We start from the raw sequence: 27,892 nt of genomic DNA on the forward strand, positions 1-27,892 counted from the left end.
TTCACTTGCCGCGAAAAGTGAGATTTGTCGATACGGCTGATCAGCGTCCATCGTTGTGGCTCATTGACTTTTAAAAAATTAACAATCAGTTTGTTTCAGAAGGGGAGATGAAGGTAATTTTAATTTCAACTTTAGCTTTGATTTTAGGATACAACTGTATATTCTAAGATCTCCACTAAACTTTTCCCTATCTTGAAAATTACTTTTCAGGTAAAACTTGTCTAATATTGTATTGCCATTGTATTGCATATTCACTTTTTGTTCATGGCATTTAAGTTTAAATATTTATTTATTTGATTCAATCAATCAATCCATGGTTTATTTGTCAGTAACAGGAATGTAGTAGCTACATGTTTAAGATTGCTGGTAAATTGATGAATAAAACACATCGAAAATTCCAATTTGACACAGAAATTGAGGAAGGGCTGTTAATGTAGTCGGCAGCCGTGGCCGAGTGGTTAGCGCGTTGGGCTCGCAGTCGAGAGCCTGCATGTTCGACTCCAGCCACCCACACTTGCTGTTGTTTCTCTGGGCAAGAAACTTAACGATAATTGCCTCTACCTAGTGATCGATTTCGAGTAATGGGTAGTACCAAATTTAAGTCATAAGTAGAGTAGACAACCGGAAACTGACATTGCCGTCGGCTGCAGCGTGGGTCAGGTGTATGTCGGAAGGCGTACACCGATGCATAGCGCTCAAGTCCGCTTTCCCACAATACAGGATAAAGATAAACAAACAAAATCAAACGCTACAACCCAAATTTATACAAACAGTTATTTGCGGGAGGCGCGTCCATTCTCCTCAACATTTACTAAATATATCTCATACCTTGTGGTGCAAATTCTTTTGTAGCCTAGTTGGTAGCCACTTTAACAAGTCGAAATTCTGCCACTAAACTTGACTAGAATGAAACCGCCAAGTGGCTCTGAACCAATCATAAGCTACGGTTTAAGTGACGTAAAAAATGGCAAAAAAAAGATGATAGAAAGCAAATTAAGTGATGGATTTTTTGTCAGCTGGTTGGCTTAGGGGTTAGGGCTAGAAAGTAGTCATTTCATTAACGCGGGTTCGATTCCCACCACTGCTATTGTTCTTTTTCTTCTGTAATTACCAAATAAAGTTCAAAACAAGCATTAACTCTCTGGATGAGTGCTAGAAGGGTCACAATTGGACGGTAGCCTCTTATAACATGTTCTGATTGGTTGGCGGTTGCATTGTAGTCATTCGCAGTGGCAGAATTTCGACTTGTTAAAGTGGCTACCAGCCTAGTTAGCCAACAGAGTTGTCTTCTTCAAATGTAATTTGTTTTTCCGTCTGTCTGTCTATCTATTTTCCACACTAGGCTATTGCTTTTAATTGCTGCGTATTTCTTGATGCTTATAGTCAGTTAGCTAATTACCTTCAAGAAGTTTAATTTTATTGCATTTTTATAAATACAGTAGTTTCAGACTCCTGATGAGGGCCTAAGTTAAGCCGAAAACGTTCCAATGTTAAAACTATTTGTAAATATGTAAAATATATTGTTATAATGCACAACCCTGTTCAAGCCCGCAACCAGGGGGGGGCATTGGGGGCATTTGCCCCCCCGAAATTTTTTGAAAATTTTTTAAGCGTTTTATGCAATATGAAATGTAGGCCCTACTATACGTCGTACACGTACAGCCATACTGTAGGGTACCCGGACATTTTATCGAAAGGACATTTTGCCGAATAGACATTTTTTCGAAACTCATTTTGCCGAAAGACTAATTGCCGAAAGGACTAAATGCCGATTAGACAAATTGGCGAAATTATAGAATTCGGTAATTAGTCCTGTCGGCAAAATGAGTTTCGGCAAAATGTCCTTTCGGCAAAATGTCTTTCGGCAAAATGTCCTTTCGGCAAAATGTCCGTGCACGTACTGTGGAGTGTAGACTATCGAAACCGAAAGTAGGCTACGCTGGTTGTAAGCTATGCTAACAATTTTGTTCGATAAATTAGGCTGGCATCCTCATTATCTGTTTCGTTAGCGTAGACTATACATAATGTCAGCATCCATCATCACCACAAAAAGCGTTTAAAAACAACTAAATAATTCGAGATCAAAAGCAGCTGCGATAGCGTGGTGAATAGGCTACTCAGTTGGGCTTAGGCATTTGTAAATCTGATTTTAAATGAATTCTTGAAAGTGAAAGGCCAGCAAGTGCAATTGATGCGGTGTCAGCAATAGAATCCCAAAAAGAGTTTTATCCAAACATTTACAAACTCTTGATAATTTTGGCTACACTTCCAGTTCCAGTCACAATTGCTTCTGCAGAAAGAACATTTAGCTGTCTACGACGCTTGAAAAGTTAGGGGAAGGCCGGGGCCTGCGAGCCACTTTTTTCTTTTAGATGCATATCTTCTACGTTTCTCAATATTTTTCTCTAAAAATTGGTTTTGCAATGCCTTGTAACTTATTGCTACCTACTCTACAGCAAAAGCACAAGTTATTATTTCATTGAATGTTTAATTTACGCTCAAAAACATAAACACGCGCCAAGCGGCTTATTGCACCCCACATGTGGGGAGCGATAAGCCACAATTGCGATAAGCCAAAAAATGTAGTATTTTAGCAAAGAAATCACTTCGCCATATCAAAAATACAATTCTAAAACATAGTTGTATTATTTATGTGTCAAATCAATCTTCAAGCCAGCTTCCAAGCTTTAAATTTTGAAATAAGCGATGGAGAATTTTCAAATGATTCCTTGGGATGAGTTGTCAGAATTTTCATGTGAAATAGCATAATTAATAGTTGCAAACGAAACAAAAGTCAGAATTGTGATATATCCTAATGGAAAGGTGTGAAAACAAAAGAATGATGTCATATGACACTTTAACATCTACTATCACAGGCACTTGTCATGGCTTGTAGGTCCCAACACAAGGTGACTCAAGGCTCCCTACCTGATCGTTCAGAAATGAAACAACAGCTGAAAAAAAACTAACATTGCTAACTAAAAAACTTTCAGCTTAATCTCATCATAAATACATCACCTACCACTACTAAAAAGTTTATCAACATTTCTTATTTAACATTTGAGTTATTTTAAAACACATTCAGCCAAAAAAAATTACTTTTTTAACCCAAAACCTATAAATCCTCTTTGCACCTTCATTTTTAGTACAATTTTGACCAAAGGATTGTGGGAAAGTTATCCAAGCATAAAAAATATAATGACGTCAAAAAATGCAAAAAGAGTACTTTATATTAAAAAAAACAGGGGTGGATTATGGCTCCCACCATGATCATGGGTCCCGACCTTCCCCTACCTTAGAAGCACTATGGGGCAGGACAGGCTTTCTGGACTAGCTCTCATGCAAATCCATCGTACTCAAATTCCAAGCGCGGAATTGGTGTTAAACGAACTTGCCAAATCAAGTAGAAAGTTAGACATTATGCTCTAAATTAAAATGTCATTTTGCATTTGCAAAGTCAACTTCTTTGGGCCTACAAACATAAAAACTTGTTGAGCCAACAAAATGTTTCAGGATTGTAATATGTAATTACCGTGTTGAGTTTATTCATATGTATCTGTTCGTTTATGTTGATGTAAATATATGTTATTGATTAATTTATGACTCCAGTCGTGCCAATGCAGTTCGTAGCCTACAGATGTTGTATTTTATTTGTAACCGACTGAACACATTACTGTGATATCGTAATTTTCTTCCTTGGGTAGTCATAGCTAAATGAGAAAAGGTTACAAAGGCTAGTTTCCTTTAATGCTGTACTAAACAAAAACGTGATTGACATAAGTTATGACCACTGAACCGTAGCATGGTAGTGCCACACACTCTATCAATGGGCGTGGACATTAACATAAAAATGTCACAATGCATCATTTTAATGTTTGTTATTTTATAAAAATTAAATGCCCCCCCCGAAAATATTTGCTGGTTGCGGGCCTGACCCTGTTGTATTGTTTACTTATTGCGATACCTTTTCGTAGGCTTATTCTATTGCGATATGTTGTATTCCCCATCACTAGCTATATAACCTATACACCTATCAAAGTGGCTGACGCAGTACTTTACGCCGTAAAGTTTTTAGGCAATTCGCGTTGACGCTGACGTCGTCAATTTATTTCATTGACGCGTACAACACTGCGAAATGATCTGTTAATCATTTGCCAATATGAACGCATTGAGTAAACATTGAAACTACAGACAACAGCACTACGCTGCATTTCCTTCTCTTGCATTCGCTTGTAGCTTGTCTACAGCTGTCATTGAGCGCTCAAATGCAGTGCCAATTCAGAAAGAACCCAGCCAGCAATTCACCTTTTTTACATTGATTTAACATCTATTATTGATGATTTGCTGTCTAAGAAAAAGCAAACAAAATGTTTTAGCGATATATGACTGATAGACCAGCTCAGCGAAAAATCTTTTATCCTAACAATTCTAAAGCCTATCCGCTACTCAGATTTAGGCTATATTTATAAGATTGAAACGCTGCTAAAAGCAGACCTAAAAAGTAACTAGTAACTTCCCCAGCTAGATATTTATGTCAAAAGTAGGCTAGCGTTAAAAAAGTAGCAGTAATTGCGAATAGCACTTTCACAAGTGAAGCTCGTTGCCTTTAAGCCAGTTTTTAAAAGTGTTTCCGCAGTGGTGAATTGTGTTGCAACTTGCAATCACCGGGTAGTGCAGTCCATGGATAACCTAAAATCAATAGTTTGCCTGTTTTTTTGCAATTTGGACAAATTAGTCTATTTTGTTAACCTATGTAATTATAGTAAAATCATGACACTGTTGTTCTATTTAAAATTTTTGAGCAAGATAAAGGTAAAAATGGAGGAAAAGACTATGTAAAGTTCCATTTCAGTAATATGTGCTTCGAAATTACATGAAAGAGAAACCTCAATACAATACAGTTGCCATTGCAGATTCGAAAAAAAAAACTGTTGGTAATAAAGAATTGATTTGTGGCACAGAACTTGTAATTGGCGAGGAGAAGGTTTGTCATTGCAGGAAGATGCAACATTTTTTGTCTGACTCTCTTCAGGAGCTTGTCAAAATAGTATAATAATGTTATGGTTTAGCCTACTTAATTATTATTGCCGCTCAACAATTGGTGAAGTTTTTTAGCGACAGAGATTATTTTCAATTTTTTAGCATATTTGAAAAGTCGCCACATCATTAGGCTACCCGACATCCTCATTGCGTTATCCAAGAAAGAACACGATCGGCACTGTTTTTAACGTTTTCGGCGTGACCCGACCGGGAATCGATCTCAGATCTTCTAACAGTAGGGCCAAAGTCGATAACCACTCGGCCAATGAGCTGGTAGTCGTCAGAATTAAGTCAACCTAAATGTGCAGAGGTATTTATAGCAGGGGCTGTGGAATCGGACTCTCAAAAATGCCAACTATTTCGTCAATGTTCAGACGTTTTCTAGCTCCAATTAAGCCTGGTGAAATTCCTAGCTGACTGAATCGCAAAGTAACAGAACGGTTGTACAACTAAGGCAAGGTTTGACTTAATGCAACAAAGTTATACGGCAAGTGATTTCATGTTGTAGCCAACTGAACTACTTTAAATAACGTGAAGAACGATAACCTACCAGAGTTGCAGCAATGGAAGAAAGGAAGGAAGGCGTTCGTTTGAGTCCGACTGCTATCATTTTATGGTTTATTGGGACGATTCTACTTGTTGGTAAGTAGATAATTATTTTTGTTCGGATAAACGATGTAACCTTACTCGGCAAACTAACTATTTACAAAACAATGAAGTCGAATTCGTGTAATAATAATACTTGGTTTTGATAGCGCTGTATCTATCGCAGAATGCGTTGCTCCACAGCGCTTTACAAAGCAGACAGTGACAATGCAGCCGTATAGAGGCGCAACTAAGTACATTACCACCCGAATCCATTCCATTGCTCAGTGCCAAGAAGAAATTAGATTCAGTACCATTTTTAAAAATTCTTTGGTATGACTCGATAAGGCATCGACCCATGTCTACTGACTCAGAGGTGGGCGCACTAACCACGAAGCTACCGAGCAGGTTCAATAATAATGTAGCAAAATTAGAACTAAATATTGACTCGATCAGTCTAGATGTGGTAGGCTACGATTGCAGAAGTGAGTCATAATATAACATTATGCAGTGTTGCATATGCCACCATTTTAAAAATTATGTGCGCTACCAGGTGAATATTGACCCCAGTTTGGTCTATGCTTGTTTTTGTTTTGTGTATTTATTTCTGACCATCACAGTGAAAACAATACACGTCAACATAGCAAAGGTCTACTCTATACACTCTAGAAAGAGGTAGAACCGAATTACGTATAGGGACTATAGGCCATAGGCTTGGTACAAACGTTAACTGTTGGTTTAGCTTTGTGTTTGTGACCGTGCTACCTTTTTCTAGATCTCTGCTATGTTTAGCATATTGTTGATTTTGTTGTGATAATCAGAAATAAAAACAAACTTTATTGAATTGTTTGCTGATGTAGAGTTTTAGTTGCAGTTGGATTGATTATCGCCTTAGTAACACCAACCTCTTGTCCGGACTGTGACTGCACAATTCCCGACGGTGCTACGTCACTGCCTCAGACAACGTCACCTTCTGAAGAATCAACAACGGCGGGTGTGCCATTGGGCCCATGGTCAAGTAAAAGGCTCCCGACAGTGTTGCTGCCTTTGCATTATGTTGTTGAGCTTCAACCTTATCTTAAACCAGATCAATCCGGCTTGTACTGGTTTAGTGGAAAGTCTGAAGTCACTTTTAACGTGACAGAAAGTACAAAGATAATTGTCATCCACAGCAGCAAACTGAACTTCTCTAGAGTGGAAGTATTTTCTTCGGGCGTAAGTTTTTGTCTATGTTTTTCATGTGTTTTTGCATCTAATAACATTGATAAAACGATAAACAAGCTTCTCGCTTACAGGTTCACCTTTTAATTAAAATATAAACATAAAATGTAAAAAACTGCCCTTATAGAAAAGGATTATACCCTACCAATGAAATCATCTGGGAAAAGAGTAGTTTTTCCCTAAAGCAGGAATTGTCACTAAAGATGGATGCAAACGCAACATAGCAGCAGCGCACGCAGGGTTTTTAAATTTTCGTGTCCTATGGAAACATTCAGGGCTCTTAAAAGCATCCAATGTTGGGTTACAAAAAACACTGCTGGACTCCCTGATTAACTCATCTGATCACACTTAGACCTTCTCCATATGTTGGACATAAGATGACAGGGGCGTAGTAAGAAGGAAAAGGAAACAACTCTCCCCCGAAACATTTCAAACTCTGTTAGGCTACAGCATTATTTGAAAAAAATTCACTTTTGATTTAGGCTGAAAGAAACTCAGAATTTGCAAAATTAAGGTATTTTTTTCAAGAATTTTTGGGGGAGGTCCTCTAGACCCCTTCTGGGTGCTTCGTCTTTGATGAATCGTTGCCGGGCTCACTCACATGTGCAAAAATACTTATTTTCCCTGTCACAATCAAGGTGCAATGCCTCGCGATGGCTTGCTTTGTATCTTCAACGAGCGTGTTGTTTTGGTTGTAGAATTCTGGTGCGATGTGTTATTATCGGGTATTGACCTAAACTAACCTCTGATGACGAAATCTGTATTATGTAACGTGTTTTCTACAACCTTCGGCCCTACGTGACATTCTTTAGACTTCTTTAAACTTGCTTGTTTATGCCGCTCAATGCTACGTGACCGACGATGAGTTCGTGTGATGCAACACTACGTAACCTTCTCGAAGTTACTAGACCGAACAAACCAACTATAAATAGTGGTGTAGTTTGTGTTATGATTATTATTATGAGTTGATTATGAGAGTTGTGCTATGAGTTGTGGATTGGTAGTTGATGCAGAAATTATTGGTGATTGAGACTTGAAGTAATTGAATACAAGTAGATGAGAATTGGTGCTGATATAAATTGTGTTCGAAATTAGAGTTATTTGAGAAGCCGTTCGTTAAAGTTCTTCAAGAAGTCAGATTATCATTTCACTAGTAGAATTATTCGACATTTAATTGACTGCTTTTCGGTTTGACCCATTAAACTACGTCATTGAACCTTTCCAAGTCTTTTTCCTGGTAAGAGATAGAAAGAAATCGTGACACCCCCCCTCCAAAATCTTGTGCTGCCTATACGCCCCTACGATAGTATAATAGTTATTAATTTTCTTTTATCTTGTAATCCCGTTCAGGGTGATCCGATGAAGAGTTTGAGCTCATGGTTGTATGAAGAAAACCAATATCTCATTGTTGAATTGAACGAGAGTTTATTAAGCGGCCGGCATTACGTACTTGAGACGAAGTTCAAAGGTGAATTGTCGGATGGCTTGGCTGGGTTTTACAGAAGCACTTATTTCGACAGTGCAAATCGTCCAATGTAAGTTTTGTAAGTTACAAACAGGGGTAAACAGGGGTAAGGGGTACAAACAGGGGTAACCCTAATAACAAAATCGCGACCAAGCATCGAAAATGTGAGGTCAATTTAGAGTACAATGATAAATTTTTCAGTGTTGTTTGAAGACCTTTTGAAAGGTACAAAAATAAATTGATAACGATAACGGGAAATTAAGTCATCTATCATTTTGATATAAGCTTATGTAATAGGAATGTATGGTAAGTACCTTTATTTCTATTGAAATTCACAAACACCACATCTACAACAATGGCAGATCCAGGGAGAGGGGCGATCGCCCTCTCCCTAAAACAAATAAAAGTAACTGTATTCACGGTGTTTTTGCAAAGTCGGATTCATGTAGACACATTAATGTATTTTGTTGCAATCGACCTCCCTAAAACTATTTGCTGGATCTAATCTTGATACACTTTGTAGTTTTCTTCCATTTTTATGCAATTCTAGAACGATCGCCAGCACTCAAATGTGGCCAACCGAAGCCCGCAAGACGTTTCCTTGCTTTGATGAGCCTGCGCTGAAAGCCACGTTTGACGTCATTGTGTGGCATCAAGACCCTTATTTTGCTTTGTCCAACATGCCGGCCAATATCACGGTTTGTTGTATGCATTTCAAGTTTAGCATAAATTATAAGACTGCGGGGGAGAGTGACTATCGCGTAGCCGTAGACGTATATCGTACTGTCTCTCTGCAATCAAATATAACATGTTCCCTACTGTGGACGAATAGTTCTTACATCGGCTGGCCGACAATGCCTACATGCGAGAGTGGGAGCTCCCGGTGTTGGGTTGCTCAGCGCTGGAAGAATTCTGGTCCGGTACAAATGAGAGGCCCGGGCTAAATTATTACAAAGATCGTTACTGTACAATTTTGATGTTGTTACAATTCAAACTATTTCAAATCAAAAGTCGCATTATTTTTTTTCTTTGACATAATGTAGGCTACGGTACTTGCAAGAAAGAATGAAACTTTTTATAAAGTTGGTGTGGCTGGATGACAGCTGAAGACTTTCACTAACGTGTCAGTGAGACGTATTTATATTCAATGTGTTGCCAAAATCACCTGCAATTTTTACGTTGCCAATCGTTTTTAATGTTGGCAATTATTCTTTTTATTTATTTTTCTTTAAAATATTAGCGTGGAATGATTTGAAAAATTCTTGTTAGTTCTTTCCCTGGTCGATTACTGCGTGTATTTCATATGGATCTTAGAGCACAACAAAGAAAGTTCTTGAGGAATGAGTTTTTCAGAACTATACCATAGTGATGTTGCAATGTTGGTGGAAAAGAGAAGCTTAAAATTGTACAAGTTGAATCCCTTTTTAGATTTACTAGGCCTACGTTTTGCATATGCAAATCTCTTAATGGTCTGTCTTGGACGTTGTGAAGTACAGTACATCATTATGGAAATTTATATGGCAGTTGTATTAAGAACTCCATAGAGCTTTTCTAGGTTAAAATCTGTAACTTTTTGTCTTTAACTCAGGAGACTCATGGAGACTGGAGAAGAACAATATTTCAAAGATCTGTAAAAATGAGCTCATACCTTTTTGCTGTTGTGGTCAGCCAATTTGGGTACACGGAAAGTTTTACTCAATCTCAGCCAAAAATAAAGGTATGGGTTAAATTAAATCCATGTCGCTGTAAAAATTTTCTATTGCAATTGCTGTTTTGTTTTTTAAAAAAAGGTAAAGTTCTTAAACAGACAAAATTTATGACAATAGGCTCGAGTAAGATCAGTACTCATATAGCGGACAGCAGGTAACTCAACTTATCCGCTCATACCTAGCTGTAATACTAAGTCTACAGCGACATTTCGGGCGCGACAATGCCGCAGAAATGATCCGAGAACGAGGTCTGGGCTTCTTTATTGCATTTAAGTTATGATTTTATCGTCACCACATAACTTAAAAGATTGCAATCGTCTTTCCACAACAGAACATAATTCAAATCATAAGTTTAACCCAGGAAACTGCACACTGAACGTTGACTGACGGAGCCAGAAGTAATATCACTACTGTACCAAAATCATATTATTGTGAGCTGCACCAAAATTACACCGTACTCTGACACACTCCCTACACCAAAAGTAAAATTCTCTGTTGAATTGAAGGCCAGAACGCGATATACATAGTCATTGAGGCATCAAGCATCTGTAGGCGATAACATTGAAGAGACGAAAAACTACGCATATGTGATTGACACTGCCGGTTGCAAGAATCCTTTTAGCTTATTGGTATGCGATTTCTTAATCACGCTTCAGAATCCCGAAGCACAACTGAAAAATTACTTGAATTACTGGGTAGCGTTACATATATGCAAAAGAACGACACGTTGGTAACAAACGTTGAAAAGACCTAAGGTGAAACGCAGGGCTCTACACAGTAGCTTAAAATATTTTTGCATGTTTGGTCTGTGATGGCATAACACTAAGTTATCGTTTTCAGACAAGAATTTATGCCCGACCTGACCAGGTTGGTATTGGAAATGTCAACTACGCCGGTAACATCACCCCTGTGGTGTTGGACTACTATGCTGAATACTTCGGTGTGGAATATCCACTTCCCAAATCAGGTGCAGTACGAGTTCTAAAGTAAACAACTCCATAGACCTGCCAATACACATTTTCTGGTTTCTTTAAACACACGTAAGAGTGTTTGATTATGGGATTCTTTATTCTTCTTCAGAGTAAGCTTCTTTGAGAGTTTAATTCGGCACTTTGGCACCAGCTCAGTGGCCGAGTGGTTTCGCCTTCGGCTCTGGTGCTGGTAGATCTGAGATCGATTCCAGGTCGGGTCAAACCGAAGACTTTAAAAACGGTACCGATTGTATTCTATCCTGCATAGCGCAGTGAGAATGAGTCGGGTAATAATGTGATAACATCGTAAACCTGATATAAATTAAAAATGAGCCCTGTCGCTAAAAGACCTTAGCTGTTGTAGAGCGACAATAAATAAAACCATAACATTATTATTATTATCGGCACTTTGGCATGCTTGTGGAAGTTTTGGACCACTGATCCTGACCCTATTATCGAGGCTGACAGAATAAAGTTTCCGCTTTTTGAAGAATGACTTTCTATGAATTACTTTATTTCCTAGGTTCTGCTGAATGAAAAACTGTCCTTGAAATGCATTGCTTGAGCGCACACCTCTGGAGCCGAACCAGCATTGATTGATCTTGCCTTTTTTGTAACCTACATAAAATCGGGTGCTTCACTCGCTGAGTTATCGGTTGTTAAGTGGTGGATGTACCACGTCGTGATGATGTTGACTGTGCTGTGCAATAGAGTTGTGGCAATTATGTAACACAGCGGTTCTTAAACTTTTTTGATCGCGGACCCCTTAAAAAAAAAATTGGTTTGCGTGGACCCCCTTTGTGGCCTAGTCCGAGAAACTTTTCTGATCAGCATGAATTGGACATAACGCAATAAAATTAAAATGAATTGGTAACAAAATTTATGTTTTATTAAATTGAAGAAATAGCGAATGCAGATTGTTTTTTAATATCTTCGATTTAATTTCATCAATGTGAAGGATGCTGCTGTTTGTCTTCAACAAGAACATTGTGGCTTCGTCTTTGATAGGCAACATGCATGTCATCCTTTGCATCCAACCGGTTTCGGCTCTTTGTTTTGATAGTTACCAAGGAAGAAAATTCTGACTAACATAAATATGTGGTTGCAAAAGGGATTAAAGCAGCCATGGCTCTCTACCAAAAGAGCATGCTTGCGTCAACGAACTCCAAAAATCGCCAATACTTTTCAAATTGAAGGACATTCTTAATGATTCCATTGCCCTTAGTTCAATGAACTCATCTTTTGCAAGGTCCTCATCACTGATAGATTCCAGCTCAACGAGGAAAGGGTAACGTATCAATGCTGTGTTTTTAATATCCTCTGCGGCTAAGCAGTAACCTCTGAAAGAGTTTTGCAATGCTTCCAAATATCTGCACATGTCTGTGTGCAGGGAAGATGGTAGAGCATTACAAACTGCAGTTCCATTTTGAAGCATGAATTTTCCAAACGTTGAGAAAATAGAATAGTTGTTAGTCTCCAATCTCCTCTTCTACAGAGATAACTTGTCTTGAAAAGATTTACATGTAAGTTTTTCAGAAGCGTCCATAGTTGTAACGGCAGGGCCTTGAACAGAACGATTTATCTTATTCATATGAGTAAAAGCATCCGCCAAGTAAGCTAACCCATGAATAAACTCTTCACTGTTAAACTGCTTTGAGAGTTCAATATTTTTGTCTCTTAGAAAAAAAGAAACTTCCATTCGAAGTTTAAATAAGCGATTCAAAATTGTCCCAATGACACCCAGCAAACTTCTGTATGATAGAGGAGAACTTCCTGTTCCGCTCCCATTTCTTGACATAACCTCTTGAATATTCGATGGTTCAAAGCACAAGCTCTGATAAAATTAACGATTTTCACACTACCAGACCAAATTTATTTCAAATTTGTTGGGAGAGTTTTAGATGTTAATGCATGGCGATGTAAAAAGCAATGAGTAACGATGACCTGAGGAAAATCATCAGCGTTGTTTGAACTTAATCTCTTTTCTTTTAAAAAATTTATTCTATTTTTGAAATTATACACGAAGATTTCGATTGGGCCTTCGTGGACCCCCTAAAACTAGTCCGCGGACCCCTTGGGGGTCTATGGACCCCAGTTTAAGAACCCCTGATGTAACACAACCGAAAAGGCGTCCGTTCGACGCCTGTAAAGCATGCAGATGCGTCTTTGGCAAGACGTTAAGAATATGCCTGAAGGTAAACAAGAAGATTGACTTTGCGTCCGCCTAATCTAAATCTTCAACCACAGGCATTGCCCTGGTACGACAGAAAAGTATAAAAAAGTATTAAATTAATTTGTATTAATTTGCATCGACTTACTTTAGACGCAAGGCTATTCCCTTTTGTCCTGGGCACAGCAACAATAAACAATAAACTTAAAGTAAAGTTATTGAGGACGAGCTGAGTAAGTTTTCTTATTGTGGCACAAACTTTATTAACTTATGCATGGAAGCATGTGAACCAACAGATCAGGTGGCTATTCCCGATTTCAAGTTTGGAGCTATGGAAAATTGGGGTTTGGTCACATACCGGGAAACGTCTTTGCTTTATGACCCGTTAGAGAACTCTGCATCAAACAAGCAAAAAGTAGTTCAAGTCATTTCCCATGAATTGGCACATCAGGTAAACAGCGTTCTTGATTGATCTGCCTTAACTATACCGCGTACAATAAACGTGGAAGTTCAGGGCTACGAATTTTTTACTTTAGCCTACTACATTTGTAGTACAAATAAACGTCTTGAATAAACCTCTGCAGCGTTTATTTAACGTTTAATCAATGTAAAAAAACGATTGTTTTGCTGTCTGGGTATGAAGCAATAAAATAATGACAACAATTGGTAGTCTATAAACAGCAAAAAATTTCTATAATTCCGCCATTTTTTTCAGTGGTTCGGTAATCTGATCACTCCTTTATGGTGGGATGAATTTTGGTTGAATGAAGGATTCGCATCTTTTGTTGAATATTTGGGTCAAGATAAAGTTGAACCGACATGGAGAGCTGTAAGTTACAAGCTTTACATAATAATGTGTTAGTTAGGTAGGCTGCGGTCTAGCCTACTTTGATGAGATTCATAATTTTCAATTTGTTTTGTTTGCCATTGAAGATGGATCAATTCATATTGCTCGATATGCACACCGCAATGACCGTGGATGGGTTAGCCACATCTCGTCCAATTGTTGCTGAAAACGTAACCACAAACGATGAAATTCAAGCATTGGTGGATGCCATCTCTTACAGCAAGGGCGCAAGCGTTATAAGGATGATCAGTCACTTCACTGGGGAAGAAGCGTTCAAATTAGGTTTAAAGGTCAGTTATTTTTCGCTTTTAGCAGCATGATCGTTGCTTGATGCTGCGAGTTCGTTGTGGCAATATCGAATTACACTAGCTTTCGGAACACAGTTCCCTAGTCATGAGCTATGACGAAACGTATATGATTATTTGTTATGATTATTTTTGCCCTTGACAAAAAGTCGACTGTAGGTTTATGTGGAACAATGTTTTAATCTTGTGAGTTGAACAATCAAAGTCTAGGTTGCTCGTTTCTACAAGTAGCTTTTGAGCTTGGGCAAATCTGCGGAAATAAATATTTAATTGAACAATGCATACACACCTCAAGAAAGAGTATTTCATCAATTTATCACATACTGTCAACTTAATACTATTTTTTTTTAGAATTATCTTGAAGAACATGCATATGGTTCAGTAGAACATACTCAACTGTTTCAATTCTGGGAGGAGGTATGTATCAAAGCAAACTCATTCCAGAAATCAATTGTTTAACTGTGAAAATATAATCACGAACGCTTCATAAACATTTAAAAATTGAGTAATAAAGTGCTTCTGATGTTTCATAAACCTCTCTTCTGGCTTCTCGATGTTGATAGAATTGCTGATCACAAAATTTACTGGGATTCTCGCATTGTAGGATGCAACCAAACGAATAAAATCAGTGAATAAAACAATCAGGTTTGGCAACTAGAAAAAAAGATTATTTTGTTTACTATGATTCATAAATTGGTTGCTTTTTAAAGCAGTTCCGTCCTTTTAAAATAATCTTCTGACAAGGATGAGAAAGCTGGTGAAAAAACTTTTTATTTCCTCGGTTGTGTAATAAGGACTGATGAGCTATCACTACAACAAACATGAAAATCTTAGCACTTACAAAATTAAGTAAAGACTAGTTCAGCTTGCTTGTATTTTGTAGACGTTGTCCATGTGCATGCAGTGGCGGATCCAGGAAGGGAGCGGTCGTCCCCCCTAAAAATACTTACTGAATCCGCCGCTATGTGTATAAACAAGCTAGTAAGCTTTTATGAACAATAAATATTTAAAATCATTATAGGCCTATCATGGACAGTACAATTAGGAAGCAAAGAAAAAGATGCAATGCCAAAAAAATTAGATAACGTTCTTTGAATGCAAAATATGTTAAAAAAGTCTGTGATTTGTATAAGATAGTAATCTCAACAGGGCAAACTTGATAATGACAGCACAAGCACTAAGATGCATTTGTAGTTATGTAAAAAGGTATCAACAACATGTCAACAACCTACTTGGTTTATGGTGACAGGCCGCAATTGCAACCAATAATTCCAACATCCCACCTGGAGGGTTTGTGAGTTCAATGAACACTTGGGTGCTGCAAATGGGTTACCCCTTCATCAATATGAAGAAACATTCAACAAACCCAAATCTTGTAGTCGTTCAGCAAGAAAGGTTTCTACTGGACCCAAAAGGTGATTTGACCCAGCCAGAAAGTCCGTTTAGGTGAGTGAAACGACGTTTAAAAACGAGATCATTGAAGAAATTTAACACTTTGGTTATGATAAGAGCACATAGCTGACAAGGGTCACACAAAGCATACATTTTATATTTGGTATATCAATAGGGGAAATACCTTTCCAGAAAGCCAAATAAATCAATTGGACCTTCTTTTTCAAATAGTTCTTGGCCAAAATATGAAGTTTGCACAAAAAATGTGATCAGTGCCCCTTTCAATTAATTCATCCCCATAGCCCAATTTTTTATTGTGTTATTGATTTTTTTTTAAATATTGGCGTACTGGTCTCTTAATTCTTTTTATGTGATGTTTTCCGAGTATGTTGCTTTTGCAATTGACATGTCATTCAATCTTGTTTTCATTGAATTAGTGAACCGCACAATTTGAGCTGTTCAGACAGCATAGCTTATGATGCATCTGACGGGGCTTGTCACAACTGTTAAGTTGCGTCGTATAGGTTAACAACACACCTCACTTTTGGCATCACATTTGTAGTGTACAGATGCAAACAACTGGCGTATGGCGCCACGTAATATTTTAACAACCCTTTTACAAATATTCAATACATAAAATTTACTTTCGAAATCGCAAGAACAGCAATTGAAGCAGCTTTTATTACAGCTACAAGTGGGTTGTCCCGTTTTGGTACAAGCGAGAAGGAGACAGCGAGAAAACTTTAGAATGGCTCACTCCAGACAAAGGTACTGTAACACGCACCTATCTATTTTGCCAAAATGATAAAATAATGAATTAATGAAAGTTTACTTGACCAACACTTGTTACGTTATTATTTTTTTTATGACAATGTCTTTTATAATACATGACAAAAATTAAAAAATTAATACTATTAATACTACAAAAAGTGTTCAATGCCAAGCAAATAGCCAAGCATAGCAAATTAGATCAAATATACTGTAGTAACTACTTTCTAAAACCTCTTTCAAAGTGGTTGTTTCAAAGGTTTCAAAGATGTAACAAAAAAATAAGTGCTTTTTGTAATATTATTAATTATTAATTTATCATCAATAAAGGTTTAAAATAATATCACCCGAACCAAATTCAAACATCTTGGGCTTGCATGCAGTGCAGCGCTTAGAAACACAGTTGTATGAAATACAAATTAAGAAATGCATGCAGCATTACTCTCATTTATCTTCATGGCACAATGCAAGAAATACTGCAGTTGGTAACATATTTGAAATCTCCAATATCACTTTAGCAGTAATCGAAACAAGACCCCTTGCGAGCAGTCGTGAAGACTCTAATCGTTACAGAAGCGGATTGAAAGGAAATTTCAAAGATGTTTTTTTTGAGAAACATAAGATTAATGAAATAAGATTTGAATAATTTAAAATATTTCAATTTTGGTGGAGAAGTAACTTTTTTAAACCACAAACAGATATAACTCAGCAACAACACTACATATAACATTATAACAACAAAAAACAATAAGCGAACGTTTTCGGCTAGTCATACAGCCCTTTTAAAGCCTATAAGAATGGAATTCTTTTAAAAAAAATATTTTCTTATGGGCTTGAAAAGGGCTGTATGACTAGCCGAAAACGTTCGCTTATTGTTTTTTGTTTTTATAATTATAAATGTAATCAAAAAGCCCCAGTCGTTTGTGTTAAAACTTTTTTATTTATTTTTTATTTCGATAAACATAAATACCTTCACAAAGTTAAGTTTTGATTGGCAATACACATGACTGCACTTTAAATTGCATTGAACTTTATCAGATCTCATACTTGAAGTACCTGCTAACAAATACGTCATTGGAAATTACGAGGTGTACGGATATTACAGAGTAAATTACGACTTGGAAAACTGGAAAAAGATCATCAACAAGTTAAATGAGAACTTTATGGTATGACGTAGGGCGGTAGGCCTACGGTACAAATCTATTTTCCTTCTTCTTCTTGCGTTTAAGGCCGCCGCAGATCACGTTGTTACATCCAGGCGCAGCAGCCAATGGATTGTGTGTTCATCGAGCGTTGTGAGGTCCACATATCTGTCGTGGGGTAGATATACAGGACGTGGTGTGCAGTTTGAGAATCTGAGCCACATGCACAAGATGGTGAGTCGGCGAGGCCCCATTGGAATATGTTAGGCCTACTGTTGAAACGGCCCACCCCAGTCCGCAGGCGATTGAGCTTCCGAGGTATCTTGTTTCCAGCATTACGCCAATAGAGTAGGAAGGAAGATTTAAAAAAAGATGCCCATATTCAAATCATCTTTCGCCGCGTTCAATCCTATCATGTCTGATAGTCAAAGATTTCCAATAAAGCGATTGAGAAGACAAGATGGTGTCAACATTGAAGCATTTTATTGGATGTTTACCTAAAATATACTTGCGTGCTCTAGGTTGGTGTCGAACCGACGTCCTACGCCCTTTCGAGTGCCATGTAAAACTTCTCAATACTCGCCCACACAGCAATCGTAAAGCAATACAAGAAGCAAAAACGAACAACCACTGGAGTATAATTGCTTACTCGGTGTTAAATTACGGCCCGTTGATTTCAACTAATACAGTTCAAGTGGATAAAGCTGTAACTTAACATAGCCACAAAAGCGTAGTGTTGTTAACCTACCATAAGGCTCTCCTAAAGTCTAAATGATTTCCTTGGTTAACTGAACATAGCAACGGGTAAATTTCACTTCAAAACTAAAAAAAACATTGTTTTGTGTGTCAGACTAAAATTTTTAATAACCATTCTGCAGCGTTATTGATATTAACTTTAATTACATTACGAAATAGCATGACTGACAGAATACCATGAATTCACTCATTTATCAAATCACTTTTTTTAAACCATTTGTTCAATTCAACTATTTCGTCTCGTCGAGTTCTTCCAGATTACACCCTGCTGTAGTTAGTTGCGTTATGTACAGGCAATCTCTTTTGTAATTAAAAAATGCTTTAAAATAGATTCCACTGCGACGAGAATTGAGGCTTGTGTTATTTTTCTTTCAGGAAATCAATGCAAAGAGTCGAGGACAAATTATAGATGATGCTTTCAATCTTGCAAGGCAAGCCGGTTGATGTTTTAAAAATGGGCTGCATATTTTTTTTTATTTCGTTCATGTAATCTCTGCAAACTGTATGGGTTTGTAGAGTTTGAAGAGAGTATTCAATAAGCTGTTATCACTGAGATAACTCGTCGTAACATAACTTTCTTCCGGCTGGATTTGATTGGAGTTAGTGCTGCTTGTTCTCCGCTGTTTTTAGTATTTCAAAATTACGACGGCGACCAAAAGAATAACAACAAAAACAACATGTGTTCTGAGCAATTGATAAGGCTGCCCAGATCATGCAACCCTGGTTCGACCCCGGCTTAATCTGGCTGTTGAAAAACACCGCTCACCTTCACCCATGATGTCATAAATTGGGTGGGCGTAGTTGCTGAAGAAAAGGCGGCCGAGAAAAAGGAACTGGCCAGCACCCTACTTTCGTTAGTGCCGAAGGCTTGAAGTAATGAGAATCTTGTCCCTACCTTCTCATCCACTCATGCTTGAACTTAAGTATGGGACCCACCTTCACCTTTTTACTATTACAAACACAGTATCAGAAGCATTGTCATTCTGTTTGAAGATGTGTTTTTTCTTAGATCTGGGAAGCTTGATTATTCAGTGACGCTGAATACGACGACATTTTTAAGAGCTGACTTTGATTACATCCCCTGGCAAAGTGCATTAAATGTTTTGGAATATTTTGATCAAGTTCTCGGAAGATCGAAAGTTTATGGTTTTTATTCGGTAAGTTAAAGTCAAAGTCATCTGCTCCGTTAGCTCAGTGGTTGCGCGCCCGGCTCAAGATCACGCTACGCTGGTTCGGCTCTCGGGGTGTGCGCTTCCCCGGAAATAATTCCCCGGCAACAACACTTCAACAATCAAAAAACTTCACTCTGTCAATCTCGGTAACCGGCCCTGCGTCAAGAGCCTCTACAAGTAGGCCTATGCGAAACTACCAGGAATAACTTATCAAGGCTTTGTCAGTCTGAGGATAAAGATTCAAAACCAACTAACCAACTAGTGGTCTTCCACCATTTTGTAGTCACTGAACTCGTTGGAACTATGGAATACTGCAGTTGCGTTGAACGTATGGAACCATGCAACCTCTAAACTTCGAAAAGTGATCTTCGGTGAATACTTATTTGATGGAATAGCTCACAGACAACAACACTTCAACAACAACTATGAAAACTTCACTTTGTCAATCTCAGTCGTCGGCCCTGCATCAGTGGTTCAAAGCCTCTACAAGTATGCAAAACTACTAGGATATAACCAGTAATGTACGCGCATACAAAAAATATTGACGCCGTCAGCGCAAACGCAAACGTTCGAAAAACCATACGCCGTATGCGTCAACGTAACTTGTAAAAAAAGTTGGCGGCGTCAGCGTTAGCGCATACGCTAGCGTAAACTAATTTGGTTTGCTAGGTGCCACACATTCACACGGTATAAACCACTCGAAACAAACAAGTTTTATTTTGAATTTCCACGAAGAAACACAAGCATCTGAAAGTGTTCATCTGACATTTTGCTGTGTTTTGGTTCCAATATGTCTTTGCCCATTGCAAACATTCTTTCAACTGCAGCGCTGGAAGGTATTGGCGTGTTGTAGCGAAAAAAATACATTAAAAAGTATGCGTTGACGCTATGTGCTAAAAAACGCGAAAACTTTACGGCGTAGCCTCAAGCGCAAACTATCCAAAAAAATGTGGCCGCAAGCGTTAGCGTAAACAAAAAGTCTACGCCGCAGGTATGCGGCCTAAAATTTGCGGCGTATACGTAGGCCTACATCTCTGGATATAACTTATCAGAAGCTTTGTCAGTCCGAGAATAAAAAGTCAAAAACCAAACCAAACTCTTCCACAAGTTCTACAAATTTAACTTCAAAGATAACCAGTAACCGCAACATAGACATTGAAGTAAGGCACTGATGTACGTAATGCAACTTCATAAGGTAACGTTATCCTTTCTTGCAGTAGCATAGCCAGGAATTTTGAAAGGGGGGGTTTTGACGACCCAGCGGCGGGGGGTTTGGGGGGTTTCCCGCAGAAAATTTTGAAAAATTACTTTGAATTTGGTGCATTTTCAACAAAAATATGGGTATGAATATTCCTATAAAATGATACTGTCCGGTGGCATAGCAAAAGGATAAGATCACGTTTTCTTCGGCATTTTTCGGAAATAAAGCTAAGTCTCTATGTTTTCTTGTTGCTAATTCCTGGCTGAGATGTTTGAATGTTTGGTATTGGCAAAACTCGCTCTTTTAATGCAATTTTGTTTAAAATTAGGCAATTTTTTTTTGACTGAAAGCATCATTCTCAATATAGTGACGTCACACGCGTGCCAAAGGGGGGGTTGCAACCCCCAACCCCCCCCTGGCTACGCCACTGCTTTCTTGTATGGTACCATAGTCCAAGTTTATTAGAATTTGATTAGAATTGTTAGTTGATATATTTGTTATAACAATTAAACAATAAATGCTATTAATACTAGGGCCTACAAAAAGTGCACAATGCCAAGCAAAAAAGTCAAGCAATGCAAATTACATCAAATATAGTTATTACTTTCTAAAACCTCTAAGGCTTGTTTTACCTTTACTGGGAATCATCAGAAAGTCCTTATTCAAATAGAATAAATATTCAAAATAAATATTCAAATACAATTCTATTTGAATAAGGACCTTTTGATGACCCCCAGTAAGGGTAAAACAGGCTGTAGTAGAGGTTTTAGAAAGTAGTAGTAACTGCATTTAATGTTTTACTAATTGCATATTCATCCACCAAGGATTACCTTCTGTACCTTGTGGAACCGTTATACTCTCATCTAACCTGGAATGATGGTGGTGAACACCTGGAACAGTGAGTTGTCTATAGCCTACAATAAAATGAAATCTGATAGAAATCTGAGTTTGAAATTAAAAATTTTAAAGCTCCGAAAATTAAAAGCGACGGATCACTCCTAGCTTACAGGTGTACTGGTGCTGTTGCGTTTTTTTCTATTGTTAGGTTTGGCTCATGCAATTTTGCTTACCTTTTCCTTAGCAATCTATTTCCTCTCCCAGAGTGCTGTAACATAGCCTACTGTGTGTTATTTTTATTGTTAGGTGTCCAGAGTTGTGGTGTCCAGTTTTAAAAATATTGCTTAGACATGGAATCGATGTGGAAGTTATTTTAAATTGTCCTAAGTCTGGTGTTTTTGTCTCGAGTGACAACCCTGATTGCTTACGATTAATTATTAATAGCTTAACCATATGACAAAGTTTTGGTCCATTACAACTTTCGGCTGATGTTTACATTTCTGTTTTTGGTAAAGGCTTTATGCACATCTTAAACGCATCGCAGGTCTATGTTAAATTGAACTTGTTAGATGGGCTCTATCCAAGAGAGAGTGAGGGGGTGATCACCCCCCACACTTATTGGAGTGATTGAAATGACTAAGACAAGTTGAAGGTTGCTGTTGAAATGACTATGACGATTTTAGCCCACTGTCCAAAAATCATCTCCCCCCCGAATTCTAAAAGTGGATAGAACCCTTGCGTTAGGCCCACTTCTTTGCCGATTAACTCTTGTACTGCATGTTGCTAGATTACAGAGAATAAATGCTATCAACGTAGCGTGTACATACGGGAACACCAGTTGCATTACGCAGGCAATAGAGGAGTTTAAAAGATGGCAAAAAGATCCCTCCAATAATACGTAAGATCATATTTTTGCTTGAATAACGATTCACTTTTGTTAACAATGTTATGAATACTGGTGTTATGAACCTGCAAAATCTTGTCATCCGATGATTTTTGTTTATTGAGACAAGATGAGATGCTTCATTTATGCTGCTACTGGTTATCTTACATTGTGTTGTAACTGGGCCTATTGTTGTTTCAATCAAAGAAGTTTTTGACTTTTGCCTACTTATGTAAAGTTTTGACTTTGTGCGTGCTATTGTAAAAAGCTTTTTTTTTACTGTAATTGAGCCTGGTTATAGTCTGCGACTGCGAATCCATTTGGCCTCGAATCTTTTGTTTTACAATAATCACATGCGAAACAACCTTCACATAAAATTTCTGACACATTTTATAGAATATCCCCAAATTTGAGAGAAACTGTATACTGCCAAGCTGTGAAAAATGGGGGAACAACCTATTGGGACCTCTTGTGGAATAATTACCAAAGTGAAAGTGATTCCCAAGAAAAACTTAAACTCCAAAACGGACTAACATGCACCAGAGAGCCGTGGATAATACAAAGGTAGACTTCATAATAAATACAACAAGACAATATAAATTTCTCGGCCTTGTAATAAGAAAGCAAAAACTGGAGCATCTCTCTATAACTGGTAAAATTTTTGGAAAGCGAGCACCTGGCAAACAAAGACAAACTCATTTTAAACAATTTAACGACAAGGCAGAAACAATCATTCACAAAACATATCATAGGAATACTTGGTTTATCCTAGGTCGTCGATGCCTGGTGTAGGTAAGGCAATTGATAAAGAAAAAGAAGTAGGCTAAGGTTTTTGTAATAGTGACTCTTATTGTATGATAAAAATTTCGTCATTAGGGCATTATGAAAGTCGAATCCGTGGAGATATTTATTTGCACCCATGTAGAAGGCTACTTTCAATTCATGCAGATGATTTTATGTTGGGGTTTCTAAAGGATTCCGTGAATTCCGGCTTTATTTCAATTGTCTTGCTTAAACCAAACACCGATAGCCTAACATGAATATTTAGTCAAAGTTTTCATATACCGGTAATAAAACTTATGGCTAATTGCTTTCATCGTGTCATAAATGAGTTAATCTTCGTGGGATAGCGCAACCGATAAGGCGTTGGCTTTCCAATTATGCAAACTTGGTTCGACTCCCGGCTTCAGCTGGTTGTTGAAAACACCGCTCACCTCTACCTAGGGTGTAATAAATTGGATGGGCTTAGTTGCTGAAGTAAAGGCGGCCGAGAGAAAGGAACTTGCCACCCTACTCTCGTTCGTGCCGAAGGCTTAGTACAATGAGAACCTTATCTTCTCATCACCCGACGCTTGAATCAAGTATGGGACCCACCTTACCGCCTTTATCTTCGTTTGCCTGGTGTCCGTTTTCCTCGTAGCTCTATAGCTACTGATATAAAGAATTCTTGATTAAAACCTACTTGTAAAATTCCTATTTTAATTATTGACTGGTTCATGGCACTTCAATAAACTAAGAATTAAAAACGTTTGCACTTTTTTGTTTAATAGATTTCTAGACATGTCTCTAAACGATGAGTTCGTGAGAAAGCAAGACGCCCCGAACGTCTGGATTGGCCTGTGCAACAATGAAGCTGCTAGAGATCTAACTTGGGACTTTCTTCGCAGTGAATGGGACTTTTTGTATCAATTGTACGAAGCAATTTCATTTCACATTATGATTCTTTTTATATTGAAACTTGTAGTTCCATTGTCAATAGCTCACTTTTTGCCAATATTGTTATTGTAAGTTAGGCCCTTGAACTTACAGTACTTTCCAAAAACAAATAACGCAGTTTATATATTTAATACAATTGCCAAAAGATATAAGATTCTATAACAATCATTGGTAGTTGCAGGGCCGTGTTAACCGCCCCCGCGCCCCCCCGGCTGGGAGGGGGCACGGCTGTTTACGGGCCCGCTGATTTTAGTCTGTTTGATAATTTTTGACTGTTTAAAAGAGAAAAAAGCTGCTACAAAAGCTCCGATAATAATCAATAGCTTAAATCATGCAAGGCCGTATTTATTGCTTCCCAACCCCCCCAGCCGGAGCTCCACCTCCGTCTAGGATCCCACGCATGTTTAGTTCGTGTAGCATTTTTCGGCTTGTAATTTTAAACATTTTGTATAGAATTTGATTTCCATTTTTGCAAAATGTTTCGCTCGCTTTGCTCGTTCGTCCACATTTTCTTTACCTAACCAGCAATATTGGGCAAACATAATTTCAGAAAGTGAATTAAGGGAGTAATTTTTTTTTTATTCCATAAAAACTAACGAAATAATTATAGGCTTAATATTATGAAGTAAACACGATGGTGCTCACACGGCCCTGGGTAGTGGTAAAAAGACTGTTGATTGATTGTTTTAATCAACTGTTAAAACGATATTTTTCAGTTACGGAGAAAGCTCCAGTTTTGGAAAAATCATTGACGGTTGCACAGCTCGATTCTCTACGGAATTTGAACTGAGAAAGGTGAGATTGAGGATGGTAATCTTGGTCCATGCGATGGTGAATGCGTGGCTTCATTTCAACTGGATCTCGATCTAGACATTTTTTTATTTGTGTACGGTAACCTAAAATTTTCATTTTGCCATCTAGAAAATTTGACCATTACCAAAATGTTTGATTTCCTAATTGAAATATAGGCTATGACATGGCCACCTGGAGATGCGGCCTGATTTGTCACATTTTGCAGATTTTTATTACAGCTACTGCTAGTGCTTGACTGACATTTTTTGAGATGTTTTTACTTTTTACGGTTTCCTAATGACAAAAAACTTTTTTGTTGCCTTGCTTGGGAAGCAGTAGCAAATGAGAAAAAATAAGTTGAAAAACGCAAAATCAGACTGTTATTGAAAATTAACAGTCTGACAAAAATTTACAAAATCAAATTTTCTTTGTTTTTCGACGTCTGAGGATGTTAAAACCTATTGTGTCATCTGCGGAAAAGAATAAAGAAAGCGTAAAAATCTAATTTTTAGAAAAATTTATTTAAACGTTCGCCCAAAGTTAGAAAAACTTGGAAATTTCTACATAATGTGACAAATCAGGCCGTATCTTTAGGTGGCCATGGCTATGATAATATGATTTTGTAACAAAAGTTTTGGTTTAGTCACTAAAACCTTTGATTTTGTTTTGGTAGATACAGTATGAGATGAATGAGTCGAATTAATTTCATATCCACGCATATACGACGTTGAATTGCAAACATGACGCCCCTTGTTACGATGATAACAAATATTTGATTTAATAAGGAAAGTAATTTTTTTTTGTGCACATTATCATTTCAAGGCTTCAATTGCAGAGTGGTGAATGATTTTGTTTTTAATTGGATATTTGTAGCGTTGCAAATGCGCAAGAATATAATTTCACTACTCAAATGACCCAGATCGCAGTTGCGCACTTATATTCCAATTTACAACTAGGAATAACTTACGTGTCGCTAATGGTACAAGCATGCAATGACTTAGTGATGTACTAACTGTTTAGTTGGAACTGCTAAAGGAAAATGAAGCCGATCAGCTGGGATCTGCAGCAAGAGCAGTCGATCAAGCAATAGAAAAAACACAAGCCAATATAGATTGGAGACAAAACTATGAAGATAATTTGTTTGAATGGTTTTCAGTTGCTCTTGCTTGAATATAAAGATATCTTGTAAGGGAACAAGATTCTCAACTTTGAAGTCGTTTGAAACACTGACTGAATTTTCTATTTACTCTGCTTTAAAAAAATCGTTTTGATTTTGAAAGTTACGTAGACTAAGTCTAAACAAAACTATGTTAAAACAATAAATAAACTCAGTTTAAAGGCTACTGTTAGCGTATTTGTATTGACTTACTATAGTAGCCTCTACTATTTTGATACGCTTCAATGTAGGCTATTATATTGTAGTGTTGCAAAACAGTTGATAAATATCACCATCCAATTCAATATTTAATGTTTCAGGTTTTAGATCATGTAATTCACACTCCAAGATGTTTCATAGCTAATCAAATACTCGTATGGTTGAGTGCTGTATTTCATCGTCAATGCAAGACAAACACGCTGCTATGATGGAAATAGCAAACTTCTATTCCTGAAGCTTATTGATCGCAATTTAAAAATAAATGTCTGATTCTTCAATCATTTTTTGTTTTTTTGATTTGTCAATGTATTTCATAGCCATTCATGAGGTCAATTGGAAATTACACTGTGAAAGACAGTTTGCATTCATTGCAATAGGCTACAAGACAAACAAGCTACTTTGTGATATTCTACGATTCTAAAGTGTATCTTCTACATTATTTTGTGTATAATTGATGTATAATTTCCGCCCCGATAGCTCAGTTGGTTAGCGCGTGACTTCGCCCCGATAGCTCAGTTGGTTAGCGCGTGACTTCTGGAACGAAAAAGCTTCAATATCAAGCGGCGCTGGTGCGACTTTCGGGGTGTGCGCTTGAGCAAAGTACGTTAAGGATTGCACTCCATTCAGCGGCATCTAATAGATGGAGTAATTTCCAGGCAACAAAACTTCAACAATCGGAAACTTCACTCTATCAATCTCGGTAACCGGCCGCGAAATTTTTTTTCCCACGAACTTTTTGTTCTTTCGCATAAAGTTTGTATTTATACCGTGTGAATGCAAACACTTTTCGTTGGTGCGTTTGGTTCAGTGGCTTCGTCTTTTGCCTTAAAATCGTGAGGACATCGGTTCGACGCCCATCGAAGTCAATATTTTTTGCACAAAAGCTTTTCAAAAAAAGTAAGGTTAGGGTTAATAGATTAGGGTTAATTCTTAATCAATTCGGAAAATCTTACTTATAGACTAGTGACCAGAATCAATTTCTTTTCTCAACTTTTTTAAACTTGACTAGACTAGGTGTGTCTCCAGGCTATGTATTTTTTCAAGTTCAATGTTTAGATTTGGACTTGGAAGGCGAAAATCGGCTGCTGTGAGGGCGAAAATCGATAAAAACAGTTACGCGAGCCGCGTGGTAACCAGTTATAGTTACACTTACAGAAATATGCAAATGAGACAGAAAGTTGGTGGGAAAAAAATTTCGCGACCGGCCTGCTTCAGTGATTCAAAGCCTCTACAAGTATGCGAAACTGCCAGGATTAAGCTCTGCAAGAAGCTTTCCCAGTCCGAGGATAAAGATTCAACCAATCAAAATCTCGCGCTGACGAGTTTCGCGCTAATAGGCTCCGCGTAGTGGCGGATTCAGGAGGGGGCGTTTTTCACCTCCCTAAAACACAGAAAATTAACTGTATTTACGATGTATTTGCAAATCGACATTAATGTGTGTAGAGTAGACCTCCTACATAGCATTTTGTTTTGTTGAAATCCCCTCCCACAGCTAGCTTACTTGCTCGGAAGGCCTGCCTCGACCTTCAAGTTTTTCCTGGCTAC

General features: G+C 37.8%; 1 protein-coding gene across 3 annotated transcripts; it reads left to right on the top strand.

Annotated features, from left to right (window-relative positions):
• Nucleotides 1–5,531: 5,531 nt before the first annotated feature.
• LOC145786603 (aminopeptidase N-like) lies at nucleotides 5,532–26,703 on the top strand. 3 transcript variants are annotated; one of them, XM_082598289.1, is made up of 22 exons: nucleotides 5,532–5,682; nucleotides 6,494–6,840; nucleotides 8,197–8,381; nucleotides 8,862–9,009; nucleotides 9,900–10,028; nucleotides 10,861–10,987; nucleotides 13,458–13,612; nucleotides 13,877–13,990; nucleotides 14,095–14,298; nucleotides 14,665–14,730; nucleotides 15,563–15,759; nucleotides 16,394–16,473; nucleotides 17,512–17,639; nucleotides 18,747–18,802; nucleotides 19,381–19,528; nucleotides 21,569–21,642; nucleotides 22,369–22,479; nucleotides 22,861–23,028; nucleotides 24,015–24,155; nucleotides 24,897–24,975; nucleotides 25,993–26,157; nucleotides 26,449–26,703. In XM_082598289.1, the coding sequence occupies exons 1-21, from the start codon at nucleotides 5,604–5,606 to the stop codon at nucleotides 26,140–26,142; spliced, it is 2,886 nt and encodes a 961-aa protein (XP_082454415.1). In that variant the 5' UTR covers nucleotides 5,532–5,603; the 3' UTR covers nucleotides 26,143–26,157; nucleotides 26,449–26,703. The 3 variants fall into 3 exon arrangements, with proteins under 3 accessions (XP_082454415.1, XP_082454414.1, XP_082454416.1); XM_082598288.1 differs by having other exon boundaries at nucleotides 25,993–26,703; XM_082598290.1 differs by lacking the exon at nucleotides 22,861–23,028 and having other exon boundaries at nucleotides 25,993–26,703.
• The last annotated feature ends 1,189 nt before the right edge of the window (nucleotides 26,704–27,892 follow it).

This window comes from Aplidium turbinatum, chromosome 17 (genome assembly GCF_918807975.1).
Source record: "Aplidium turbinatum chromosome 17, kaAplTurb1.1, whole genome shotgun sequence".
In the NCBI taxonomy this organism is placed as follows: domain Eukaryota; kingdom Metazoa; phylum Chordata; class Ascidiacea; order Aplousobranchia; family Polyclinidae; genus Aplidium; species Aplidium turbinatum.

Coding starts and splice junctions, on each gene's coding strand:
- LOC145786603 (XM_082598288.1), top strand. CDS start 5,604: ATGGAAGAAAGGAAGGAAGGCGTTCGTTTGAGTCCGACTGCTATCATT. Junction 5,683..6,493: donor TGGGACGATTCTACTTGTTG/GTAAGTAGATAA, acceptor GTAGAGTTTTAG/TTGCAGTTGGATTGATTATC. Junction 16,474..17,511: donor ATGGCTCACTCCAGACAAAG/GTACTGTAACAC, acceptor GAACTTTATCAG/ATCTCATACTTGAAGTACCT.